General features: G+C 37.5%; 1 protein-coding gene and 1 long non-coding RNA gene across 4 annotated transcripts in view; one reads left to right on the top strand and one right to left on the bottom strand.

Annotated features, from left to right (window-relative positions):
- Positions 1–16557, bottom strand: part of NRDE2 (NRDE-2, necessary for RNA interference, domain containing) — a 30483-nt gene extending 13926 nt beyond the window's left edge. Inside the window, exons 1-6 of one of the 3 annotated variants that reach the window (XM_056345710.1) lie at positions 16333–16557; positions 8928–9036; positions 6701–6925; positions 4574–4723; positions 2618–3074; positions 2023–2425 (exon numbers count right to left, since the gene is read on the bottom strand). In XM_056345710.1, coding sequence (XP_056201685.1) covers positions 2023–2425; positions 2618–3074; positions 4574–4723; positions 6701–6925; positions 8928–9036; positions 16333–16411 — 1423 coding nt within the window. In that variant the 5' untranslated portion in view covers positions 16412–16557. Of the gene's footprint in view, positions 1–2022; positions 2426–2617; positions 3075–4573; positions 4724–6700; positions 6929–8927; positions 9037–15818; positions 15968–16332 lie in introns of those variants that run through there. The other 2 variants (XM_056345709.1, XM_056345711.1) reach the window with 2 other exon arrangements.
- Positions 16518–18695, top strand: LOC130152327 (uncharacterized). The gene is made up of 2 exons (XR_008822954.1): positions 16518–16646; positions 17209–18695. It is a non-coding gene; the product is annotated as an uncharacterized LOC130152327 (long non-coding RNA).
- Positions 18696–24012: the final 5317 nt, after the last annotated feature.

Raw genomic sequence — 24012 nt, forward strand, 5'->3', positions numbered from 1 at the left:
CAAAATTTGAGAATGTTTACCTTCATCTGCTTTACACTAACAGTTCCTAGTAAATTTAAAACACTATGAATTACCTCAAAAAGTAAAAAGTTATGTACAATTTTAAATCAATTCTTACCTGGTTACTTAAATGTCATGTTTTAAAAAACACACACCCATTTCCAAGCAGATAGTACTGCATACTGAATTGAACACTAGATGGCATAGTCCACCAATATTTAAAATTATCTCATACTTCGTGGTTAGCAAAGGTCAAAGGTTGAAGATACAAGCCTACCATATTCCTACACTGCTACTCACCTCATAATTAATTTGTGAAACTCTTTGCATATTTATATTAACGAACAATTTGGTAATCTTCCTAATAAGTACACTGACAGTTCAAATTCAGCCCAAGAATAGGTATTTGAGTCACTAAAAAAAAAATAATAATCTCCGATCAAGAAGTCTCCCCACTGGAAATTTCTCCACTCCTATTGTTTGAATTCCAAAGCGGAGGGAAAAAAACCCAAACAAACAAAATACCAAACCGAACAACAAAACCCCCAACTGCATTCATAAACAAATCACTACAGTCTTAATACAGAAAAACAAGACATTAAGAGTCAAACAGGAACACAAATGAAGTTGAGTTCATTTTCATTTTAACCTGTCTATAGACATTGCCAGCAAACAAGTATTTTGAAAAACGTCAGTCAATTTAATATAATTAACTAAATAAAGTTTAACTCTATTAAACTAAACTTCTCATTAACAGTTCACAAACGGTATTTAATGAGTCAAAAAACGTTCTGTGCAGGGAAACAAAATGAAAGAATAACCTTTCTGTTAGAAAAAAAAAAAAAAAAAAAAAAAAAAAAGAGATGCTGAATAAAACATTTGTCCTGAGAATCATTCCTTGTAGTTAGCATACAAAGTGACTGTGTTAGAAAACAGAAACAGTTGAAGCAATTAGAAGCCATCAAGCACAACAATATCCACCTGCCAGCACAGGTTTTTTCCTTTACAGCACTTTTACCACTGCCTAATCCAAGATAAATCAACCCAAGACCATAACAGATATGACCACCTGAAATTAATTTCTTAATCTAAGACTGGCTATGGCATAACAGATAGCATCATTGCTCAAACAGCACTTACAGGACTTGGGTACAAACAGAGGTTCCTTGGACTACGCCACACATGAAGAAATGCAGACCACTTTATAATAGTCTCCTCTAAATATAAAACAAATTTTAAAAGGGAAAAAAACCCCAAACATATTCCTGGTGACACTAATATTTCTGCCTCCTCAGTGTATTCATAGATTAATAATCACAATGACCCCCTGAGGTAGAGAAGCAAAATTGAGATGAGATAGGTTAAGTCATTTAGCTCCAGATAAATTTAAAGCCCATGGCAGAACTGAGCATGAACTTGTTTCTTCCCTGGATCCAGTCTAGCATCCTAACCATCTGACTAGCTTCCCTTCCAGGAATAATTATATAGTAAATTATAAGTGGTAGATAAACGCATATAATAAATACAAAAGGTATGATCACATGGTATTACAGTTCAGAATTCCCCATCTACGAACTGGGATGCTCAAAATTTCACATCAGACTTCCCATGTCCCTTCTCTTCTCTGGATTGAAGTAATTAACTATAAAACTTTAGAACAAGATATAACTGTTTCTTTCACAAGCCAACCTTTTTTAAAAAAATAGTAATTTTTTTTCAAAGAGAAAAGCACATCTCAACTGCTGGCTGCAATTCTCCAGCCTTGACATTGTACTATAAAACCGCTCAGCACATTAGACTTTACTGGATATTATATCACAAACTCTCCTGGGGAAGAAAAGCATCTGCTATATCCATATTTGGTTGGAATATCTGCTTTAATTCTCAGCTAAGAAATCAGAATGTCAGGCATTTTAAAAAAAATAAAATCTTCCTGTAATACATGGGGAAGTCTCTTATTACAGAGAATGTATTCAACTCCTATGAAGACCGTTCTGACCATAACATGAAACAGAATCTTACCCAGCATAGCTTCTTCTGTGCCAGGCAGTAGAGGGTGTGATACCATGCTGCCATCCTGTACAGCTGCCAGTGTAGTCAAACACTTTCCATAGAGACTATTGATTTTTGAAACAGAAAAGGTAGTGAACTGACTTTGACAGAACAGTAGATATTTCTTCCACAACTCCGGATTATTGGGATGTAAGAAAATTAGCTTCTGCCATTCTTTGATCAAAGCTGGTGGTTCCCAGAATTCTGCGCAAATCTTCAGCCTAGCAAGTTTCAGATCAACATTACTTGGATTGCTTTCAATTGCCCTCTCTAAAATAGCCAGTTTCTTTTCCAAGATTAACTTCAGTGATTTTCTTCTTACTTCCTGCTCTCCCTTACTGGCATAAGGGCTAGGTCCTCTCATTAATTCATCCTTAAAACAAAAAGAAAAATCATTACATGAGGAAGAATCGTCACTAAAATCACAAGAAAAATGCTGGCACATGTGAAGATGAATTAAGAGCTCACTCTTCACCAACAGAAGATACACACTCCTAAACAAATTAAATTACAATATAATGTTCATGTATTTCTTACAAGCAACCAGATCTGTCAGAACACATACCTGAAAAGAAACAAATTCCATCCAAGCATTAATATCTCTTGGGTTTTCTCTGACTTTCTTGTTATGTTCTTCCACTTTTGTCATTAGAATGGAGTTCATGTTTATCACAGGCTCTTGAACTGCTTGCTGCGCATTTACAGGCTCTGTACTCTTGCTCCCATTCCCTTGTAGCCACACTGTAGTTGATGGATCATAAATCCCAAGAGGATTTACCTCTGTTGTGTCAGAAGGATCCTCAGCTTCCATTTGGAAAACTGGTACGAAAGCAGCTGGGTCAGATGAAGAACTTTTACTGCAAACAAGAATCCCATCTGTGTTCAGCATCTTCACATTGTTCTTTGTGAAGTAGCGCTCAGGTCGCCTCTGTAACTGCTTCCTTTTTGATGCAGAACTGTCCCAAGTTATACACTGTTTCTTTGCATCTATGCCAAGACAGGACTCTCCTCTCCTTTTGTATCTTAGAAGGAAAAATACAATTAAGTATCTCCTAAAATACATGTTAGAAAAGGTACCTCCTTTTTGAAAGAAAGTATGGAAGAAGTACTTTAATTCAAATTGACCCAAGTAATGTATGCATAGACCTTCAAAAGTGTAAAGAACTTGGTAACTTTCTCCTTATTGAAGACTTTAATTTATATATTTTTTCAGTGCCAACACAACTTTTATTATCATACTAAGCTTCCTTTGAGTTCAACAATATCTGTCATACTCAGCAGAAGAAAGGGTTTTTTCCTCCTATCATTTTAAGCCATGTAGACAAACCTGGAGAAAGAACAACAGACCGCATTATTTAAAGCTATTTAGATTAGATTATTTCAAACTGAAAAAAAACAAAATCAGACACCAGTAGTTCAGTCTGGTACTGTCTTTCTGTATCCCTAAGCCTCTGTCCAGTTGATATGCCAAGAAGTGGGCAGGGGGTGGAGAGGAAGAAGAGATGAGGTTCATAAAGACCACAATAATCTTACGGATTAAGAAAGGAAAATACCATCTTAAAATATTACCAATAATATCGTTTCAGTGGCAAACATAGTGATGTGCAATGCTAAAATAACATTTTGCCTCTCAAACAATAGCTGACAATCCAAAGGTGGCAGAAAATTGGAATGGATTGTAACCAGGCAATTTTACTGCAAAGGTATATACACTACAAAAATAAAACCCATAAATCCTCCTTCCTTACTTCCTCTATATAGTATTTTTCTATATAGAATTTTCCTTGAGAACATCAAGAATGAGTGTACACACATAATGCACGAGCCCAGTGTAGGCTCCTTTAGATGAGCTTCTCCATTAATGCAGGGAAATGTCCTGAAGGGTCACCACAGTAAGTATCAGTAACCCGCTAAGGATTTTGAATATGCAATGTCATTCATACTCATTTGAAACGTAGCAATGCATAAGATGGATAACCTTTGGTACAATGTCTGGGTCATCTAACACAGAACCTGTTTGCTAAGAAAGTACCTGTACATTGTTTTGCAAGGACATCAAACTACTCAAGTAAGTGAACCTCTTCACAAATCAAGTATGAAATAATCGGTACCTTCATTTCCCTTTCAGACACAGAAACAGAACAATAAAGAGAGCGCAAAAGAGACACTTGCCCAAAGACGACCTGTAACAGAACTTGGGATTTCTGAGCTCAAAATCATACTTTTGAATCTGCCCCATGCTGTCACCTCCAGATGGCAGTCCTACAAGTTCACATGCCTACAGCCTACTACACAGAGTGTTGTTAAAGAAAATCATGCAATTTATGCCCCTTGTTTCATGCCAACTTTCACCTTTTAAAATATTTACGCCTAATGCAAAGTCAAGTTTTGAAGTAAACTATTCAGTTACCTTATCTTCCCACCTTCTACATAAAAACGTCATGGCCAGACTCAAGTTAATAAATCCTGAGACAGTGACTCCGTGATAGCTGGAATACCAATAGAAATCAAGACATTGTACCTTGCTATGTCCCCTCGATACAGGGATTTGTAGGCCCAGTTTGCAGGGTCTGGTTTCTTGTCTATTCTGAAGGTTTCTGCTGTGAAAGCCTGGATATCATCAAGCCAAAGCAAGCGACTGCTGGTAAGATTTGGTGTTTTCTTATCTGGACTGCAGAAAAGAAGTAGTGTATTTATTCTAAGCATTTGTCCACATATTCAGTATTTACAAAATCCAGGAAACACTGAGTAAATTAAATTACTATGAACTAAAGAAATGCAGAGTCATGGTACATGATCCATTATTGCAAAGTCAGTCACACACTTGGGAAAACAACTAGAAATACACTAATAGGACCATCAAAACAAAACACAAACATTTCTTGCACTTCCAAAAACTGGATTTATGATTATGAAAGGTAATAGCCAATCAATTGCTTGGCAAACAGTCTAAAAGCCATATATTACTACTTCCATAATTTACTTCTGTCTTACTAAGATGCTACAATTAAGAAAAGAGGATAATTTCTAAGAGGATTGTGTTGACTAGCTGTAATTATACCCACGCATTTCATAAAACAGCACACAAAGATGTTTGTGGATTACAGTTATACAGATGAACTTAAGTGAAAATTGCCACCTGCCTTTGAACTGTAGACAACTATGAACTTCCAATCTGAATTCACAAATATGTAACTCAGTAAACGGGTTTTATAGTCTTGAGAAGCTTTCTAAAATTTCACAAGATCTATTGCATTTACAGCAATTTTGTGGTTCAGGTTTCAAAAACAGTCTCCTGAAAACTCAGTATTCTCTCAGTATCAACAATTTATGGAAAGAAGTAAAACCAGACATCCTGAAAGAACTTCAGCCTTTTCATTTGGGCAAAGCACTGGCTGGTTGGGCCAGCCTAGCAAACAGCAGATAAACCAGGTTCAGCACATAAATCCTTTCCATCCAGCCCAGACACCCTTCCAGCAAAGACTAGAGTGACTGGGCAGAGCAGAATGGTCTTGGCATCCCAATGATTTTCCATGGGGAAACAATGTTAAAAACCCTTGGCACAGACACATGCCCACAAGCCTGTGCTCTCAGCTCCTGATTAATTTGCCTTGGGAAAAGTAGTAAACTGAGGTAAACTCAAGGACTGCCTGGACTACCCCTAGCTGTGAGAACAATTCCTCAATGTCACCAAATCCTCACTCTGTCCCCAGAAGCAGCTGCAATGCTGTGAATTAAAAGCCAGAGCTGCTGATGCTAAAGGAAAAACAGGAACTAGGGAATCAGAGAGGCAAACTGGCTGCTCAAACTAGCAAACATTATGAGAAACAGGGAAAGCTGACTTACGCAGCCAGTTAGATTGGGCCACTTTGAATGAAATGACCAAAACCTATCAGACTGAGGAAAGCACAGCTAGGTATGGCAAATTTGAACACTCAGTGTGTTCACAGGACCTCTTTTACTGCTCAAAAATCATGCTAGTCACACGTGCCTATTTTCTTGTTGCATAAAAAATTATATATCCACTAATTACACAGTAATTTAAGGCTCTGGGAATTAACAAAAAATTTCTAGCAAAACAGTTTCAATTGTTTAAATACCCATCTAGATGTACCATGAGCAAGAAGTACAAAGCAACACAGCATACAGCAATAAATGGCTGGACATAAAAGAAATGTTAAATCATACAACAAACTTTGTCTTAATATGAAAAAAAGGAAACATTAAGTCTGTGAGGAGGAAGTTGTTTTACAAGGCAAATACAGCTATATATTGACTTTTGCACTAATTAAGAACATGCAATCCCTCTTCAAACTCTCCCAAAAGAAGATCCATGAAAGGAAACAAGATACTTACAAAAACTCAACATAAGTATCTACATGTCATTTAGAATGTATTTCATTACTGCCATCCCATGCTTTGTTCTGCAGAACAGTACTTCACAGAATATTTTAGTCAGTTTTTCAGGTATGAATAAAAAAGTGGTTCTAATTCAATTTTCATTGCTTTGAATGCAGGTTTACTCATATACAGCTTAGAAAAAAAAAAAAATGACCCACAAGCAGTAAGAATTTAATTCCTGCGGTTGAAGAAACAAGTACAAGAACACAATGAATTCACATCTTGCATAGTATTAATAAATACATACTTTGCTGCTGCTTCCTTTTCGTTATTTCTCCCACTTCCTGTGGTTTTGTCCTTGATGTACTTGGTGTCCAGGTCTGATTCACTGTTACTGGAGTCCCCTTTGGTTTTCTTTTTTGCCCTCTTATAGTGGTGATGTTTTTTCTTTTTCTTTTTTCTTTTCTTACTTGACTGTTTCAGAGTCTCATCTGTATCACTTTCCTCTGACAACTCTGACCTTGAAGTAGTCCTGCTTGGAAACAAGTATATATATTTATATATACACCTATATATCCAAGTAGTAAAACTGTAAAGAAATACCACTATGAGAAAGTTTAGAAAAATTTTACCCTTTACTTTTATTCTCCCTGAATTTTTGGAGAAGAGAGTTAGCAGCAACACATACCATGGAAGTGATACAAATCTGCATTAAATGGCAACTATGTCTTTTCAGCTGCTGGAATTAATGACAACCAGTCTTAAAAATTGTAATTGTCAAAGGCATTTTGATGTGTGATCTGTATAAATATCCATCTGTTACCATCACCAAATTAAAAAAGAGGACTGAGCTGATAAAGTTTCATAACTTTGCTAAGACAACTTAGGTCAAGCTAAAAGGATAAGAAATCTTTCAAGGTGACCTGCAAAAGAAAAAAGTCTGCAGGTTTTTTTCCTTGTTTCTTTATGATTTACATAATAATTATCAAAAGCACACTTTTAAAATCACTTCTGATCAGAAATTCAAACCTCACCAGTCAAGGAACGATTTTTGATGACTACTGAATAAATGTTACCATATAACATAACGCAGTAACAAACTACATCCAACAGACAACCGACTTGCTGAGAGATCACACAAGGGACAGATGGTTTTGTCAAAACACATGTATATCATTGTACATACTACATATACGCTGATACTTAATAATCAACTGAAATCACAGAGGTCTTCTCTAATCCTTAATTAAAGCAAAAGCTCCATTTAAACAGTTTTTCTGGAATCTTTCTAATCGAAGAAAGGAATGACAAGTCTTAGTATTCCTAATGTCAATAGAAGAAAATGTAGCATTTCAGAAACAAGGTACCTCAAAAAAAACCCTTACTCAATTTATTGAAGGGCACTAAGAAAAGAGAAGCCATGAGAGAACCATTAGCAGGCCTTTAAAAGAAACATACAGAACAACCCCCCAAAAAACACCAACTATGTTGGAGTAATTAGTTTTTACTGAACTGAAAACGTACCCTAGTAGTAGGCAAAAAGATCAAACATCTCTGTAGACTATCTTTTGACAAATTCTTTTTTGAAGATTAATTAAATATGGTGAGTTTGCTATGTAATTCTATCTGAATGGTAATTTGTAAATTCGTCAGTTTTATGACATTAAAGTCCTGAAAAGATCTGAAGAAATATAAGCAGAAATATAGCGTATGACTGATAAACAGAACAGTGATGGCATTTTCATCGCACAATGCACATAAATGGAAGAATAAGTATAAGAAAGATGTATTCAGCTGTGCTTGTTATAGACATTCTCTGTCATCAATAGATATCCTAAACACAGGAGCTTGTATCAAATTAAAAGCGACTAAGTTTTTTAACTTGGCAACTGCAACTTGATTCCATTCATTATTAAGTGCTAGTTACAGTGATTATATGCCGAGTACAGCAACTATTCTAGTGAAGGTATTAAAACTAGCTCTTCAGCAAATGTGGCTGCTTAAAGCTCATTTTTATAAAAGAATATAATCACCCACTTCAGTGATCAGCATGTTCTACACAGCCACACAACTTGATACATGTAGTATTTCATTAATTCACATCTTCAACTAGTTTTTAAAAAGTAAAAAACTTAGCTGTGAAATGGTTGATTGAGCTGGTTTTCACAGAGAAATCACAAAGATGATGCTTAATCTTTAAATTATTTCAAGGGTCACTTAGGACATTTAAAAGCTAATGAAGACTCATGACCACTCAGTTCCCTTCCAGTTCCAAAATAACAATGATTTAAATGTAGCTGTGAGAAGAAGAAAATGGGAATGTAATTGCATAAGTATAATTTCTCATTACTTTAAGTTAAAGGACATGGAAGCATTATTCATACTTTTATATATGACTCAGTTCAGGCCTTTTTAAATACTGAACAGTGGAATGAAAAGCAGCCCTAAAAGCTCTTGATTTTGGTCTCATATAAAAAAAGATAAGCAGAACAAAAGAAAGAGGCTATTTTAAAAGATACTGAAGCATATTCTACCTTATTAGTGGTGATTTTTCAGGACTGAGGTTTACAGCTTCTGCAGTGCGCTGATGCAGTAATAGTGCATCTTCTGTAGAGAAGCTTGGGTTACTAAGCCAGTCCAACTCTGCAGGTAAAGAAAAGTGTGAGATCAATACAAATCAGCTTGCTGTGCTTTTTAAAGTTGGGGGTTAATTTAGTCAGCCGACAGCTAAATTCACAGCAAATGTCACTAAGTCATGTGTAATAACTGAGCATACTGGAAAGCAGTCCATGCGATTTCCATTTAGCAGAACACTAGGCTGTAAAGAGGTAAAATATTTAGGAGATAGAATCTTCCCCTGACATAAATCTAGGCTTGAAACTATATAATAATACTTACAATTTAATATTGAAAGCAGATAATATGTTTCATAAATTGTTATATAATTTAAAAACCCCAAAGCTAATATTAATTTTTACCACATAAAAATTCTAACTACATATATATTACATGTTATGTGTGTAAGAAGATTTTCTAGTGTATCTTCATATATTTATATTATTAAATAATTATAATCACTATATACAATACAGGTATTTACATATTCAACAAGTAAAACTGAAAAAATTATAGCAGGACATAATTAAATGAAAGGTGTAGTTAATGTAATGCAACTTAGGTAAACTTGCAAAAATGTATTTACTCACTGTATGGAAAATATTTTTAACACTATTTTATTGATACCAACACCCATTACTGGTAAGAATACTCAAGCGTTTTATACAAGGTCAAAATTTGTCACTGGATTCTCAGCTCTCTAACCACCAAAATACCATTAGGCTTATAAGTAGTGTGAAAAAAAGCTAAATTATGTTAGTTTTGATATATTAGTCAGCATTAATCATTCTGCATCTAGACCTCAGCCATTTCAGTCATTGGATAAGATCAGATACTGACAGTATGAGGAAGGGGAATTTTTTGCCAAGATTTTACTGATATTGAAACTTCTATAACTATTGTCATAAATTTCATTTCTAGAATTCTTTCAAGTACATGAAGTTTTCTAACCTAAACAACAAATGTTACTTCGCATTAGCACAGAATTTAACAGCAGTCTCTTCAGTGCCAGACCACAGGAGATAACAACAAAAGGAACATTAAATTTGGTCTCCCTGTCTGTTCTCCATGCTGTTTACAATCATTTTTGCCTCAGCATTCTTCCTGTCACACTCCTGTGTCTGTGCTTTTGTCCACACTGACCTCTAATCCTTAAATAGCATGAACTAATTGCCTGCCAAGCCATACACCTCTCCACCTTCTTAAGTGTTTCTTTCAGAAATAGCTCTTCCTACCAAAATTCTTTCTTCTCTCTCTTATCCCTCAAATGTTGTCCACAAGAGGATTTAAAATGGAGTAGGCTGCAAAACAGTTTGTTAACCTAAATTTACCTCATCAAGAACTACATACAATGAAGCAAACCTCCAGCGTGTGTTTCCCAAGAGACTGCCCCTGCTACCAAAGACCAAAGGCCCTGTAGGGATAGTCACCTTCCCTGGTTCATCTTGAACCTCCACAACTGTGCAGAGGAGAACCAACAATTCATGACATTGTCAGGACCAAAACACACTTCCCATAAGCATCCCAACCAATACGCTGCAGAACACTGCTACACACCATTTCCCAGCTCACCAAAATGTAGGACAGACTGAAAAAAAAATTCAGCTGTATAATATATATGCATATTATTGTAACTTCCTGCCTGGCAATCAGAATCACCAAACCTAAGGCAAATACACCACCCTACTTCGGTGCAAATCAACATAACAGTGTTTTTTTCTCCCTTTCAGGAAAATACTTAAGATGTATTAATGTAAAATTAGAACAAAAACTGAAACCTTAAAACCACAATCCTTACTTGCCTATTTAAAATATGATAAAAATCTACTATTTCATATAAATTAATCCACCCTGGCAGAAACGTCTTCGTTTTAGGTAGGTGTGTATGATTCTAAAACTCAATCTACCACAAAGCATTCTTCCAAACTCTTCAGTGAGCTTAAAGGAGAAAGATTTATGCTGGATAATATCCAAACAACATCAAAATAATTATTTCCCCTGCTGGGGAACAGTGTTTTTAACAGTACCTTAATGTCTTATTTCAATCCTGTAAGAGATGTATTAAGAACCAACCTAAAATTGGAATTACTTAGAAAAACTGTATTATGTATTTTCCATGAAATAACCCAACATGTTTCTCATGGATAATTCTGTAAACATTATATTACTTAAAACACAGAGGAGTTAAATAAATGCATACACCTGATAACTGCATAATCAAATTGGAGTTATTCAATATATGTCATGCAGTATACCAAATGCTGCAGGATTTGACATATATTTATTATTTGTGATATTGATTTTTAAAATTATCTTCCTTATATTCAATTATTTCTGCTCATTTTGGTAATGAATATACGGTGTAAAAGAAGGTGGGAACAAACTGCAACCCTACAATGTCTTTCTGCTGGTCACACTCTGGTCTTCCTTTAACAAACAGATTCAGAGAAAGTCCAATGGTCCAGAGCACTCCGGATTTCAGTAAGTACAACTAATCTGTGTATAAAGCCTTTTATTTATTTACAGAATTAAAGGAGACATTTAATTCCCTTTAAAAAAATCCATCTTTGTTTTGATTTGTGTTGTACTACCAAGATCCACCTAACAAAACAGAAAAAATTTACTGGTTGGCAGAGTTTCTGTTGCAAAGGTGTATCACGTAACAGCACAGAAGTGTAACTTACTAGCTAGACATATCTTTTTAAAGTTATTATGTGTGTTCCAGATACACAAAATGTACCTAATTTGTCTTTGGCCAGACCTCCAATAACAAACTTCAGGCTTGAAAATACTCTCTGTAGCCTTTGAGCTTCTCTTCTTTTCAATAAATTATTGTTTCCCTTTGTAATGTCTAATAAATCATTTACTAGTATTATTTTTTTGGTAGAAATAAAGGTAGTCCTGTACTGATTTGAATGAAGAATTACAGCTCAAAAATCACTTTAAATATATTAATACTAAAACCCATGACACTTAAAAGTAAGCTCAAGTTAAATAATTTACCTTTAGTCATACAGCTGTTGATGACAAAATTCAGAATTCAAGACTTAGAAGTCTAAGATGTTTAAGACCTTGATCTAAGTTCTTTTAAAATGCTGTACACATCAAAACAGGTTTTTCATTGATTTCAAGAGCACAATATCAGTTCCTCCAAAGATTAACGCAATAATGCATTTTTTAATATTATTCATCAGTGTAAACACTTTAGATACGGACCAGCCCAAACTAGGAAAAAAATGTTTGCATGTATAAAGTACACTAAAACTTTGTAACTTTAAGCCTTATGGCACTACAGTGCCAAATGATTTCCAAATGGAGATATAGATCCATAGCAGCATTAAGAGCTTCTGTCTTAAAAACTGGAAAATAGGAATCAACAGCTACATTTCTTTTTAAAATAGCATGATTAATCACATTGATGAAATGAACAGAGAAGAAAATACACAAAGAAAGCAGTAAAGCTCCAGCTGTTTTTGAAGACACAATAAAACATGGAGCTGACCAACCACATAAATTTCCCTGAGGCACAAAACACACTTTAAACAAAAGAGGCTACACCTGAACTGGCAGAAGAGGGGAAAGCCGTTATCTTTAGATCTCTCTGTTTAGAAGGCTGTTCTAAGACCAGAACCATATTCTTAAATAAAAACAGTGAGTTGGCAAAATTTTGATTCCCCTCCTTCTTCCAGCAAATTAATCCTGCAGCTCACAAAAGGATGAAGCCTGGATTTCTGAGCTGTGTCCTCCACCCTTTACACTCCCTATGGCTGCCACAGCTTCAGTAATTATCTCTAGACCCTTCTACAGTACTTTGCCACATCCCTTAATTACTGGCTGGGCAAGAGGCAGACTGTGCTGTGTCAGATTGTGATCTCCAAAGATGTTAGCTGGCTAAGGTACAGATGCTCATTGCCAAGCCTATCTGTCCTGGTTACAGTTCAATTCATGTTATAGCCTCTCTTGCAGCAGTGGCACTTTTATCTAGTTTTACCTTTCCTAAGCAAACATAGATTTTCACAGACCTCCTCTATAACCTTCTCTATTTTTGCCATTTCTCTCTCTTACCACAACAAATTTGACTGAAAGGGTAAAAACTCCTGAAGAGGAAGAGAGGGATATTGAGCAAGTAAGACTGCAGACACATGCACTGCAAGCATGCATGAGATACATTTCCTTAGGAAATTTGCCTTAAATATAGCAAAATAATGCCTATTACCATATTTTTATTATATATATTTTATATATATAATTATATATTACCATATATTATTAGAAATAAAGTTCCAAAATATCATTTTGAACTAACTTTACCTGAAAGTATCTGTTATTCCCTTACAGATGTGAAGGTCACTCACTAACTTGGTGCAATATGATCACAACAGTGAGCACAAGCAGGGTAAGGTTTATTTTTATATGTTAAATTATTATTTTGGGACCTCCAAGGAATAACTCACTTTGAGAAATGGAGTCAAAAATCCCGACTGTGCCTGTAGCTTGGTACTACCTGAGCAGATGACATCAAATTGCATTTTTAAAACACTGAAGAACCACAGTGCAAGGACCAACTCCTGTAGCACAGTCAATATGCCTCTGTGGATACACCAGGGAAAAGTTTAGAATTCTTCAGCTAGTGTTTTCTGAACAATTTAATCAAATTGACCTAATACTCTGGAAAGAACTGAAATTTTTTCCATTACACAACATACAAGTCCAAACCTCCCTGTAAATAATCTCCACTGAATCAGTTAGTTGGATATAAGCACTTCAATTATCAAAATGCATTCCAAGCTTTAAAAATTTACCTTTTCAATTTCTTATTTTTCCTTGTCAGATGTCTAAAAAGTTTATCACTTTCTCAGACCATATTTACACTCTTTAAGAACATAAAGTATAAAAGATGTAAAAGACTTTTGTCATAATATGCATGTACTTGTTTTTGGTTTACCATCCACATGTTTGAGCACAACACTAGAAGCAATCCAATACCATTCCTTTTATACCTTCCAAAGCAGGAAAAAAAAATTAAAATTTACCATGCATGTCTACAGAGACAATTTTTAAGAGTTATGCAAAGCCTTCTGTTGCCTCTCAGAATCCTGAAAATCTGCTTTCAGCAAAAAACCCTGCACCATCCTACCTATACAATAGTTACAGACTGTAAATAATGCTGTGCATAATGCTTACTACTGTCAGTACAGTTAATTATGACAGTTCATGGCTACTGATAAATTTGTAATTTATCTTTTACCAGAAACTAATTAAGCTTGACAACATAATTGTAAGAAACCATATACAAAATTACTTTGCATTCTAGAGGTTGCTGCAACTCAGCATTCTAGCAGGATAGGAAGTGTACATCAATACTTATATTTCAGGCAGCACTTGTAAGTGGTTTAGGAGGATTTGTAAAGAGTATGAGACAGAGGTGGTTGGAGGAATGAAACATGGCCAGCATATTTACATTATTACCTCAATTTTTACAGTAGAACTACAAAACAGTCCTAAATGACTGCAAAAGACACCTCACTTTTGCATATCATGTTAAATACAACATACTCTGTGATCTCTGTATTAGGATGGACTTTGGCTTCACATCAGCTCTGAGAAGAGAGAGTCATCTATCAGACAGATAGCAAAGTTGCCCATCGAGTTCTCACAAGCTGAACGTGTGACATTTGACATATGACAGTGTAAATGTGGTTCTGAGTTAATACTTAATTTTTATAACTTATACTGAAACACGGTCGTTAAAACACGAAGTACAACATTGGCTAAAACATAAGCCTAACAAATTGTGTTTCTTAATGCTTTGCCAATAATTCTCATACAAAAAACTTCCAGTAGACCAAAATGTAACTCATAAACAGTGCTAGTAACTACATTCTAGATCCAAAAAGTCAGTCTTAACATCTTCTTCTGTGATGTTAGATCTTCCAGACAGATGGTCTGCAGCGACACAGACTATGTGTAACAAACCTAGAGGCTAAAATCACAGAGTTTTAAAACATAAGCAAGGTCTTACTACTAGAGAGTTTTACTGTACCTCTGTCTGGCAGAGCAGCTCCTCTCTTGTCAGAAGCTGTAATTCGGGATCTTATTGCATCCACTACTCACTGCACCTAGTGTCATTACCAGAAAGGCTCCTAAACATGGCTAGAACACCCCTATACTGGCAGACAGTATCAACAGCTGCAATGCCATCAGGGGTAACACACAACTGGGTAGAACAAGAAGCTAACCCCAGACTGTGCTGCTAAAAGCTTAAAAAAATCATCACACTGACTGTACCAAATACACAAGAAATTTAGCCCAGGGAAACAATTATCTTGATGCTTCCCCTTACTGTGCTGCCTACAGCATGGGCAGACTAAAAGGTGGTGGAAGCTGGCAAGCAAACAGCATAGTTCAAAAACATCTCCCAGTAGAATTAATAAACGTCATGCATATTTCAGCATTTGGCAATACACCAGATAGGGTTCTTCACTCATTTAATAAAAATATAACTTGCTAGACAGCCACCATGACAGTCAAAATGATACTGAATTATAATCTCACTCGTGACGTTTCAAAAAATAAATTTTACAACTAAAATTTGGCTTAATAAGCCTGGAAATGAGAAAACACTTTTTAAGCTATCCAAGGCTAGTAGTAAAAAAAACCCAAACACCGAACACACACACACACACAAATCCCACCATCTCGCCTCTGCATAAAGCGAACCTTCTCCACCACACAGAATGTATACAAATTTGAGCCATGCCTCCAGCACCCGTCAGCAAGCAGTTAGCTGGAAGCAAATCTGAACACACCTGAGAACCCGCCAATGCGAAGGGAATGGGAACGTCCCTATTTCGGGTTCCCCGCGAGTTATCTCACAGAAATTAACTTTATTCGTAACTAGTAACTTTTTTCACACGGGCAGCGGCGCGCCTTGCGCGGAGTGCGCCTGTGCGGGCCATACGCGCTGCGCTCCGCTCCGGAGGGATGGGCCGGGCCGGGGTCACGCCGCCCCCGCGACAGCGCCCGGCCGGGCAGGCGAGCCCCTCTGCCGCGCTGCCCAGCCCCGCGGCCCGGGGTCCCGGACCCCAGCAGCAGCACCGCCCGCGCCGCAACTGCATGGCGGGGGCGGAGCGCGCCCGGGCGGGCCGGGCTGCCCCGCCGGAGGGTGGGCCGGCTGGCGGCCGGAGCAGGCCCGCTGGGGTTTGCGGGGAGGCCGGCACAGTGCAGAAGGCTCCGCGTTGAGGCGAGTGGAAGCGGAAGGTCTGCCCGAGGGCCGGGCCGCGGCGGGCTGCTGGGCGAAAGAGGGTTCTCCCAGGACTTTACCTTTCCTGGAGCCCTCGCTGTTGCCGGTTGGGGGCTCCCCTGGCTCGGCGGCACCGGCAAAGGCCGGGAACAGGGCCATGTCTCAGCTTACCGCCACTACTATCGGCCCGAACTGCCCCGCGGAGCGGCGGGGCAAGATGGCGCCGCGGCGCCGAGCGTACTGGGAGACGTAGTTCGCCCTCCCCCGCCTTCCCAAAATGGCGGCGGGGCCGGGAGGCGGCTGCGGGTATATTGCCTTCTCCAGGCCTTCGCGTTTCTTGTGCAACCCGCCGCCGTCGCTAAGGGGAGCGGAGAGAGGAACTGGTGGAGGAAAAGTAAGGATTGGGGTTTCCAGAGCCAGCCTTTCCTTTCCCACCATCCTGTCATTCTCCATGGGGTTCCCCGTGAGGGAATACCTGAGTAACATCTGGAGACTGGAATGCTGAGCTGTGTAGAGGAGGATGTTTTAAGAACCATGCTGAAACCCGTACGGGGGGCTTAGGGAAGAAAAACCCTCCAGCGGTCAAGTCGGTGCTTTATAAGCCTCCTGACCGGGGAGTCACCCATCATGTTTAATAGCATCCATGATCCTGCCTTCCATAAAGGAGCTGGACCCAAAAGTGTGCCTTTTTTCTTCATATATTAAAGCTACTCCATAATGTTCTCCTTGTTTAATTTCTTTAGCTTTTCTAACTAACTCCTACACTGGTACTGCTGCATGACCAGAATTTCATGCAGTGATTAAATTACAGGTGTACAATGGGTCTAGGGATTATACAGAATTATAACTGGTTTGTTTTCTGATCCTTTAAAAAACTATAAAACTTTTTCTTAATCCTTGCTTCCTACTTTTGATATATTATTAATCCATAAAATGCTATTCATTTTTATCAACAGGAGTGAAGACTGTAAGTACAGAGATAAGAGAATTCAAGAACAAAACAGTGTTATGAACACTGATAGTCTGGAAGTCATCAAATGAGTGGGGCCTGATTGCCAGCTTGGAAAGAATGGGCTTTAAAATGTATGCTTACATGCGGTATGTAACATACAGAAATACGTATCTGCCTAGAACTGATACAGAAGATAGGGAAAAAATCTAAAAGAAGCACATTACTGATTTGTGACCAAATTCTGAAGAGATAATTTTAAAAAATATGTATCTTGTCACATGTGCTTTTTAACCTTTTTCCTGAGAAGATAAAACCTATGTAATTGTGCTACCTGAACAAGCATTTGGTTTTCTGTCTGCCTGGCATAATTTTTCCAGGTAGTGTTAGAAGTCATGACCAATTTCAACCAAATTTAACAGAAGGTTACAGGTTATTACATTGCTGCAAATTACATGGAAACAGGTAGCAACGCAGAGCAGGCTTTTCAGTGGGAGGAAAATGCCAGTGTGCATGCAGTTTATATTTGGAAAGTTGAGTCAGAAGTCTCCTGCTCATGGAAATATTTGCTACTATCGTATTTGGATAGTTACTGAAAATTGTAAATGTGTTTATTCTGCACACCTCAGCACTGGGAAAACTACCACATATCTACAGAAAATGTAATTATTTCCCTATTCTATTATGAGCCAGACTCAAAGCCCTTTCAAGATACTGATGTTCTAGATCCAGTATAAACTAAATGGATTTCACAACAAAAGCATTCAGCTTGTTTGCTGAATGTCATTATTCACATTGTCTCTTAGCTGCTTATAGTGATGGTAGCTAACAGCTTCACAATTAAGAGAATACAGAAAATAGGCTTTTTAAGAGTAAAGCAAATAACCAAAGAGAGAGTTTTTAAGAATCCTAAGTAGATATTTATGCCCTGCATCCCTGGAAATTAGCCCCAGTATGGATAAAGAGAGGGATAAGTTAACAAAGGGTGTTAACTTAATCCCTGTGACATTAAGAAAAAACACAACAAAACAAAACCCCAGCATATTTAACACTACCACAAAAATGCAGGCGGTATTTCCAGTTATTACAAGTGGAAGTCAAACTTGTATGAACGTTGCTTTTAGATTATTGCATATATTTGTACAAGTAGTTTATTTATCATTAGTAGAAATTAGTTATGTAGTAAAATCTTCTACAATTACATTTCCTTGACTTACTGAGTGAGCAATGCCCATTCTGATGAAATGTAGTTTTCTGCAATGTATTTAGTTCCACCTCCAACAAGTTTTATTTTGTAGCTTTTGTCTTAAAACTCTGCAAAATGCATTTTAATAATATCATATGAATACTTTGCTAAGCCTTTACAGACAAAAAGTACTATTATAAATAAATTATTTGCCTCAACACAGTTGAGCCAATCCTTTTATTAGGATTTAGTGAAGAACCTGACCAAAACACCTCTTGATGTCTAGAATAAAGTTACCTCAAACAGTCTGCACTGTTTCTTTAGTTCTATCCTAATAACAGCAAACCAGCAAGCCTTTTACAATACAGACAAAACCACAGCAGCTGTATGCAACAAGAGTTCCTTGTTAAGGAACAAACCAACTAGAGGAACTAACAAGTTCCCTACTTAAGAACACTCTGGTCTGCATTTTGCGTTGTATTTACCTATTTACATTTTAAAGTCTGGTATGGTTAATATTTTTATTACTAATCCATATTAAAGATTTTTCTTCTTTGGAAAGACTTATGGTAAATAAGGTACTAAATTACCTAAGCAGATGTAAGACTGATAGTTTTCAGTAGATTTGGGACTTGAATTCTTTTGTATGTTTTGAGAAAAATGATAACATTATATTTAGGGACCAAAAAAACCCCCCTTTCATCAGGTCCATAATATTTTCCTTATTTCGGTGAAATTGTAGCAGATATTTGTGAATCTGACTTTTGTGAAATGTGTGCCATATGAAGCAGTAATTTGGGACCCCTCACCAGGGCCTGAAAGGCCGCAGCAGGCCAGTTTGGTTCTTGGCCTCACACATGCACATTTTGCTCTTGTCATGCTCTCCCCACACTTAACTTTACAGCCTGTGATATCACATCTCTCATACCTTTCATATTTTCTGTTGCTTCTCCACACTTTCTACTTTATAGTAAGTCCTGTAGTTAGTTCTTTGTTCTGCTCTGATGATTTGTTCTGCTCTGAGGAGCTCCTGCTAGAAGTAGGTTCATCCCTCTATGAGATATCAAGAGACTATCCTCTTTACAAAGGAGGGTTTGTTCTCGTATGCAAAAACTTACAAGAACAAGCCTTATAGTACAGCACTGTAAATGGTGTTATTTAATGCATATGCATTGGGTACTTTGAATAAAAGCATCAAAAATAAAGGCAACCATTTTGAGTAAGGGCTGCACTGCACTCATTTAACGAAATAAGCATCCCTAATATATTGTAAAATTGTGTAAGACTGTAAGAGCAGAGCTCACGTTAGGGAGGACATGAGATGAATTCTGACCGCAAAGCTAGAGGGACAATCAGGTGTATTCACATGTGCCTTCTTTGGCTCCCCTGAAGGACCCATATGGGATGGATTAGCAGGCTTCCACCTCTGTACTCCACCAGCCTTTTCAAACCTCATTGACATACCGAATGCTGCAGCATGTGCTGGTATCGTGATAAGAACGTTATGCAGTTTACTCCAGTAAGAAAATACGTGGTTTAAATATGACACATTTAGCATGCTCTAAGGGTGGGAGGAACGGGGCAAATGTGAAAGGCGGGTGCTGTAGCTGTATCTCCCTGCAGTGAGACCTATGGAGCACAACGGGGTTTCCAATAACACAGGTTCCTGTTCCCATGGCGTGCCAAGTTTCCAGCCTTCCTCTACATTTCCCCAGCCCCTTCTCAGGTTTCTTTCACTAAGAAATCCTTTTGTCTGTGCCAATGCTGGTCAGACGTATTGAGATCCACTGAGTAATTTTACCAAGGGATAATTTTTTAGAGACCCGCTCGGCAGGCGGAACGGTGAGAGCTCTGGTTTCAGCTCTGCCTGGTGCAGCGCGCTGCCACAGGGCTGTAGCCTCAGCACCAGCCCGTGGCCAGCCTCGCCAGGAGAACATGGTGGAGATGATGTCCTGTGGGAACATCACGAATTTAGGACTTCAGTGATGCCTGATAAGGTCCTCATAGCCATTTTATTTCCTTTCCACCCTGCTGTCAGGGTACTGCGTGGGCCAGCAGCTCCCAGAGGACCAGGAGCTGTGGGGGCCAGGACAGGAGCTCTCCAGCCAGGAGCAGGGCTCCGGGGGCACCGGGGTGATGAACTAAAGCCATGGTCAGACTGACCCTGTATGCATGTATGAAATATGTATACACTGTTCCATAACACAAAACAGAAACAGCAACAAAATTAATATGAAAAACCTTTGTTTCAAAGCCATACTATAGATAGGCCTTTTAGGTGTTTAGACATAAACCTCAGACTTTTAAAATATTTTAACTTCTGCTGTACATGCATATTTACATATGTGAATATACATCTGTATTTCTATATCGATACAAAAAATGAGGATCTCGATACTGTTCCCATTACATTTACTGAGAATTTTGTTGTGAACAAAACTACACCCAGAAGAGGAAGGAGATATTTTGCAAACATAGCATTCTGTTTGCTAGAAGTGCCCACCAGCTTTTTATACGAGCTTTCTCACTATGAAGACTAGACAATTTTAAGAAATTCTGAATGAATAGAACTTCCTATATATGCAAAACCATGCAAATGTGTCCAGTTTATTTTGTAGAGAGACAGAGTCAAGGAGTTTGATTCCTGAGAAAAACCAAACCAAACGAAACAAACCAACCAAAAAACCCACCTCACCTCCACCCTTATTTTTGGGCTGGTTTTATATCTGGTACCCTAGAGTCCTACAATCCTTCTTTTTGAAACAACACAGCAATAGATCTTCCTGTAATAAAAATGCATTGGACATACTACTTTTATTCTCAGATGAAAACAAGTAAGCGTTACATGCCATTCTGACGGAAGGCATTCTGTTCACTGCAGCATTTTGAGGTGGCTTTGTGGCTTCATCATGCAGCCACAGGTAAAGCTTCCAGTTACTGCAATGGGGTGGTTTATTTGTGTCTTGGGATCATAGGATCAGATGTTTTAATTTGGGGGAGGGGTAGTATGCCTGATGAACCTTTCAAAATGCAGCCTATGAAACACAGTTAGCATGTTTAAATAGTTGGTATTTAAAACTAAATAGGTTACGCTGTCTAATAGACAGGATTTTCCATTTTCTATTGCTATTATCGTTCTGCTTTTCCTTGGGTTTCATGTTTTCTTATGTAAAATCCATGGTAATTTCTCATTAGACTTTTCCTCCAAATAAAGTTTATCTAGCCATTTATCCCTCATCTCTAACCTTTTGTGAACACAGGTCTGGAAGGGATGGTCTGAGTCACTGAGTTCAGTCTTCTCTGCTGAAAACCTTACCACATAAGTCTGTTCATATATTCAATTTTGAAATTTTTTGTGCTTTTCTACACGCAACTCCTGTTGCAAGACAGGTCCAGAACCTTGATTTTCCAATGCTTAGAAACATCCTGACTTCCTCCTTAGTTTCATTCATGCTCTGTTTATATCCATCTGTTTCTGACCCAGCATTTTTCTATGGCTTTAAATAGCTCTTTGCCTCACCAGGGTGCTAACCTGGATCTAATCTATGCACAGACAGTAAACATATGCCACTCAGTCTTTCTTCTGTTAAGGAATTTAAAAATTTTGTAAGATTTTTTTGCACTTTTCTCAGTTCATATTCTGAACTAGAATTGTACACACTTCCAGAGGCAGTGGTACTCCACAGAATGGCCTACTTCTCATCCTCTACTGAAAATATTCTACAGCCCTGTATTTAACGTTTAGTTGGCTGAATCATACTAGTGATTTGTAATGATCGTGATCAATAATTACACTTGGGCATTTCCAATCTATTGCTTCCCCTGGATAAATCCCCCTATTATACCAGAAAATCTGGTTATTAATCCCTAAGGACACAGCCTTGTATTTTGTATGAAATTTAACTTTACTTCTGTTACTCCAGGTTCCTAGGTCACCTGTTTGTAGGAATGAAATTCTTGATATGGCTTGTTGTGAGGTGAGCCAAGGCCTCTCAGTTTTTGCCATCAGCATCGGCATGCACTGCATTTATTAAATAAGATTGGGCCAAAGTCTGGTATAAGGAGCCACATTTATAATCCCTCTCTAGTCTCATAATATCCTTTCCAGCACAGACCTATTGTCATCCCTCTTTTAGCCACTTCTTTATCTAACTTACATTTTTGTACTATTTCTCATTTCAACTAATAATCTCACAAGTACTACGTTATCAAGTGCTTTACTGAGAGAAAAATCAATAGTATCTACCAGGTTTCCATCCATAAATATTCTGCTGCCATTGAAGTATACCCATGTACCTTTAGTAAACTTGGGCTGCATTTTATCCCATCTTCCATTTATACTCATAGTGTTCATTATTTTAAAATTTTGTTTTAAAGCTTTGTGTGTTATTGTAGACTAACAGAATAATTGCAAATATATTAAAAGTTTATAAAAAGAAAAGTTAAGCTTGCTATATAGCACCACCACAATGCAATGCATGGATTAAAATCTCTACCACAAGCCATAAAACTTCATGCTGTAGTTCTTTCATTATGTTTCATTATTTAATTCAATCATTATTTCAGTAATGTTTCCCCATTTGAGTAAGTTGAGCTCTCCTAGTTTAGCTTCCATGCCATGGTTCTTTTCACTTTGTGTATATTCTCTTCTAACAGCAAACTTAGCTTTTACTTTCCTTTCTACATCTTTGTCTGTTCTGCAAGCTGCAAAATTTACTCATTAGGCTGGGAAATGTAGCTAGGTTATATATAACCTCAGCGCTTTGGAGCTCCCACTTCTTTTTGTGGTAGTTGCAATGTGCTCCCTATGCTGCTAAATAGTCTTTTGCTTTTTGTTTTGCTCTTTTGCATGATCTAGCTCTGGGCTAGGTTTGGAAAACCTTCCCTGAGTCCTGCATCTCCAAGTCTCCAAGTCACAGATTTATTCATTCATTCATTTCCCTTCTCCATTCCATACTGAGTTTTCCATTGTTTTTACTCTGACTACTGAAGTGGTTACTCATCCCAGTTCCATACTTGGAATGTAAATTCCAGATGTTTTTTGCATGTCTGAGATAAATTCCAGATCTCTGTCATGTTTAAGCCTCTGATTTATTCAGACCATTTGAATACCTCAATTACTATAATCTACCAACATTTTTTCTTAAGGTATTAGAAAAGCCCTCCAAAACTTCAGTTGTTGAAACAGTTTTGTTTGTTCTTCCAAACAAAGACTGCTCTGTTTTTACTTTAAATGCAACCATCTCTCTCCCTATCCTTACTGCCTACCTAAAATTAGTCTAAAATAGCATCAGATTGTGCCCAGTAAAAAAAAAAAAAAATAATGCTTTGGTTGTCACTTGCACAAATATCTGGGATGTACTGGTATTAGTAGCTCATATTTTCCACTTTACATCTGCATTTTTTAATCTCTCTTCAACCTCATCAGAAATCTCCTTCATCCCCATGTTTTACCAACAACTGAGCCATGATGCTTGCAGGAGATTTTCCTTTCTCTCATCTCCATTTGTACTGCAAAATTCTATTAATTCAGCTGCCACCAAAATCACAAACTTTTCTCCAGTTTACTAGAAAATTTCAATTGGTAAATAATATCACATAGGTATCCATTATTGATATAAAAAA

Source organism: Falco biarmicus, chromosome 7, assembly GCF_023638135.1.
Source record: "Falco biarmicus isolate bFalBia1 chromosome 7, bFalBia1.pri, whole genome shotgun sequence".
NCBI classification, from domain to species: Eukaryota; Metazoa; Chordata; class Aves; order Falconiformes; family Falconidae; genus Falco; species Falco biarmicus.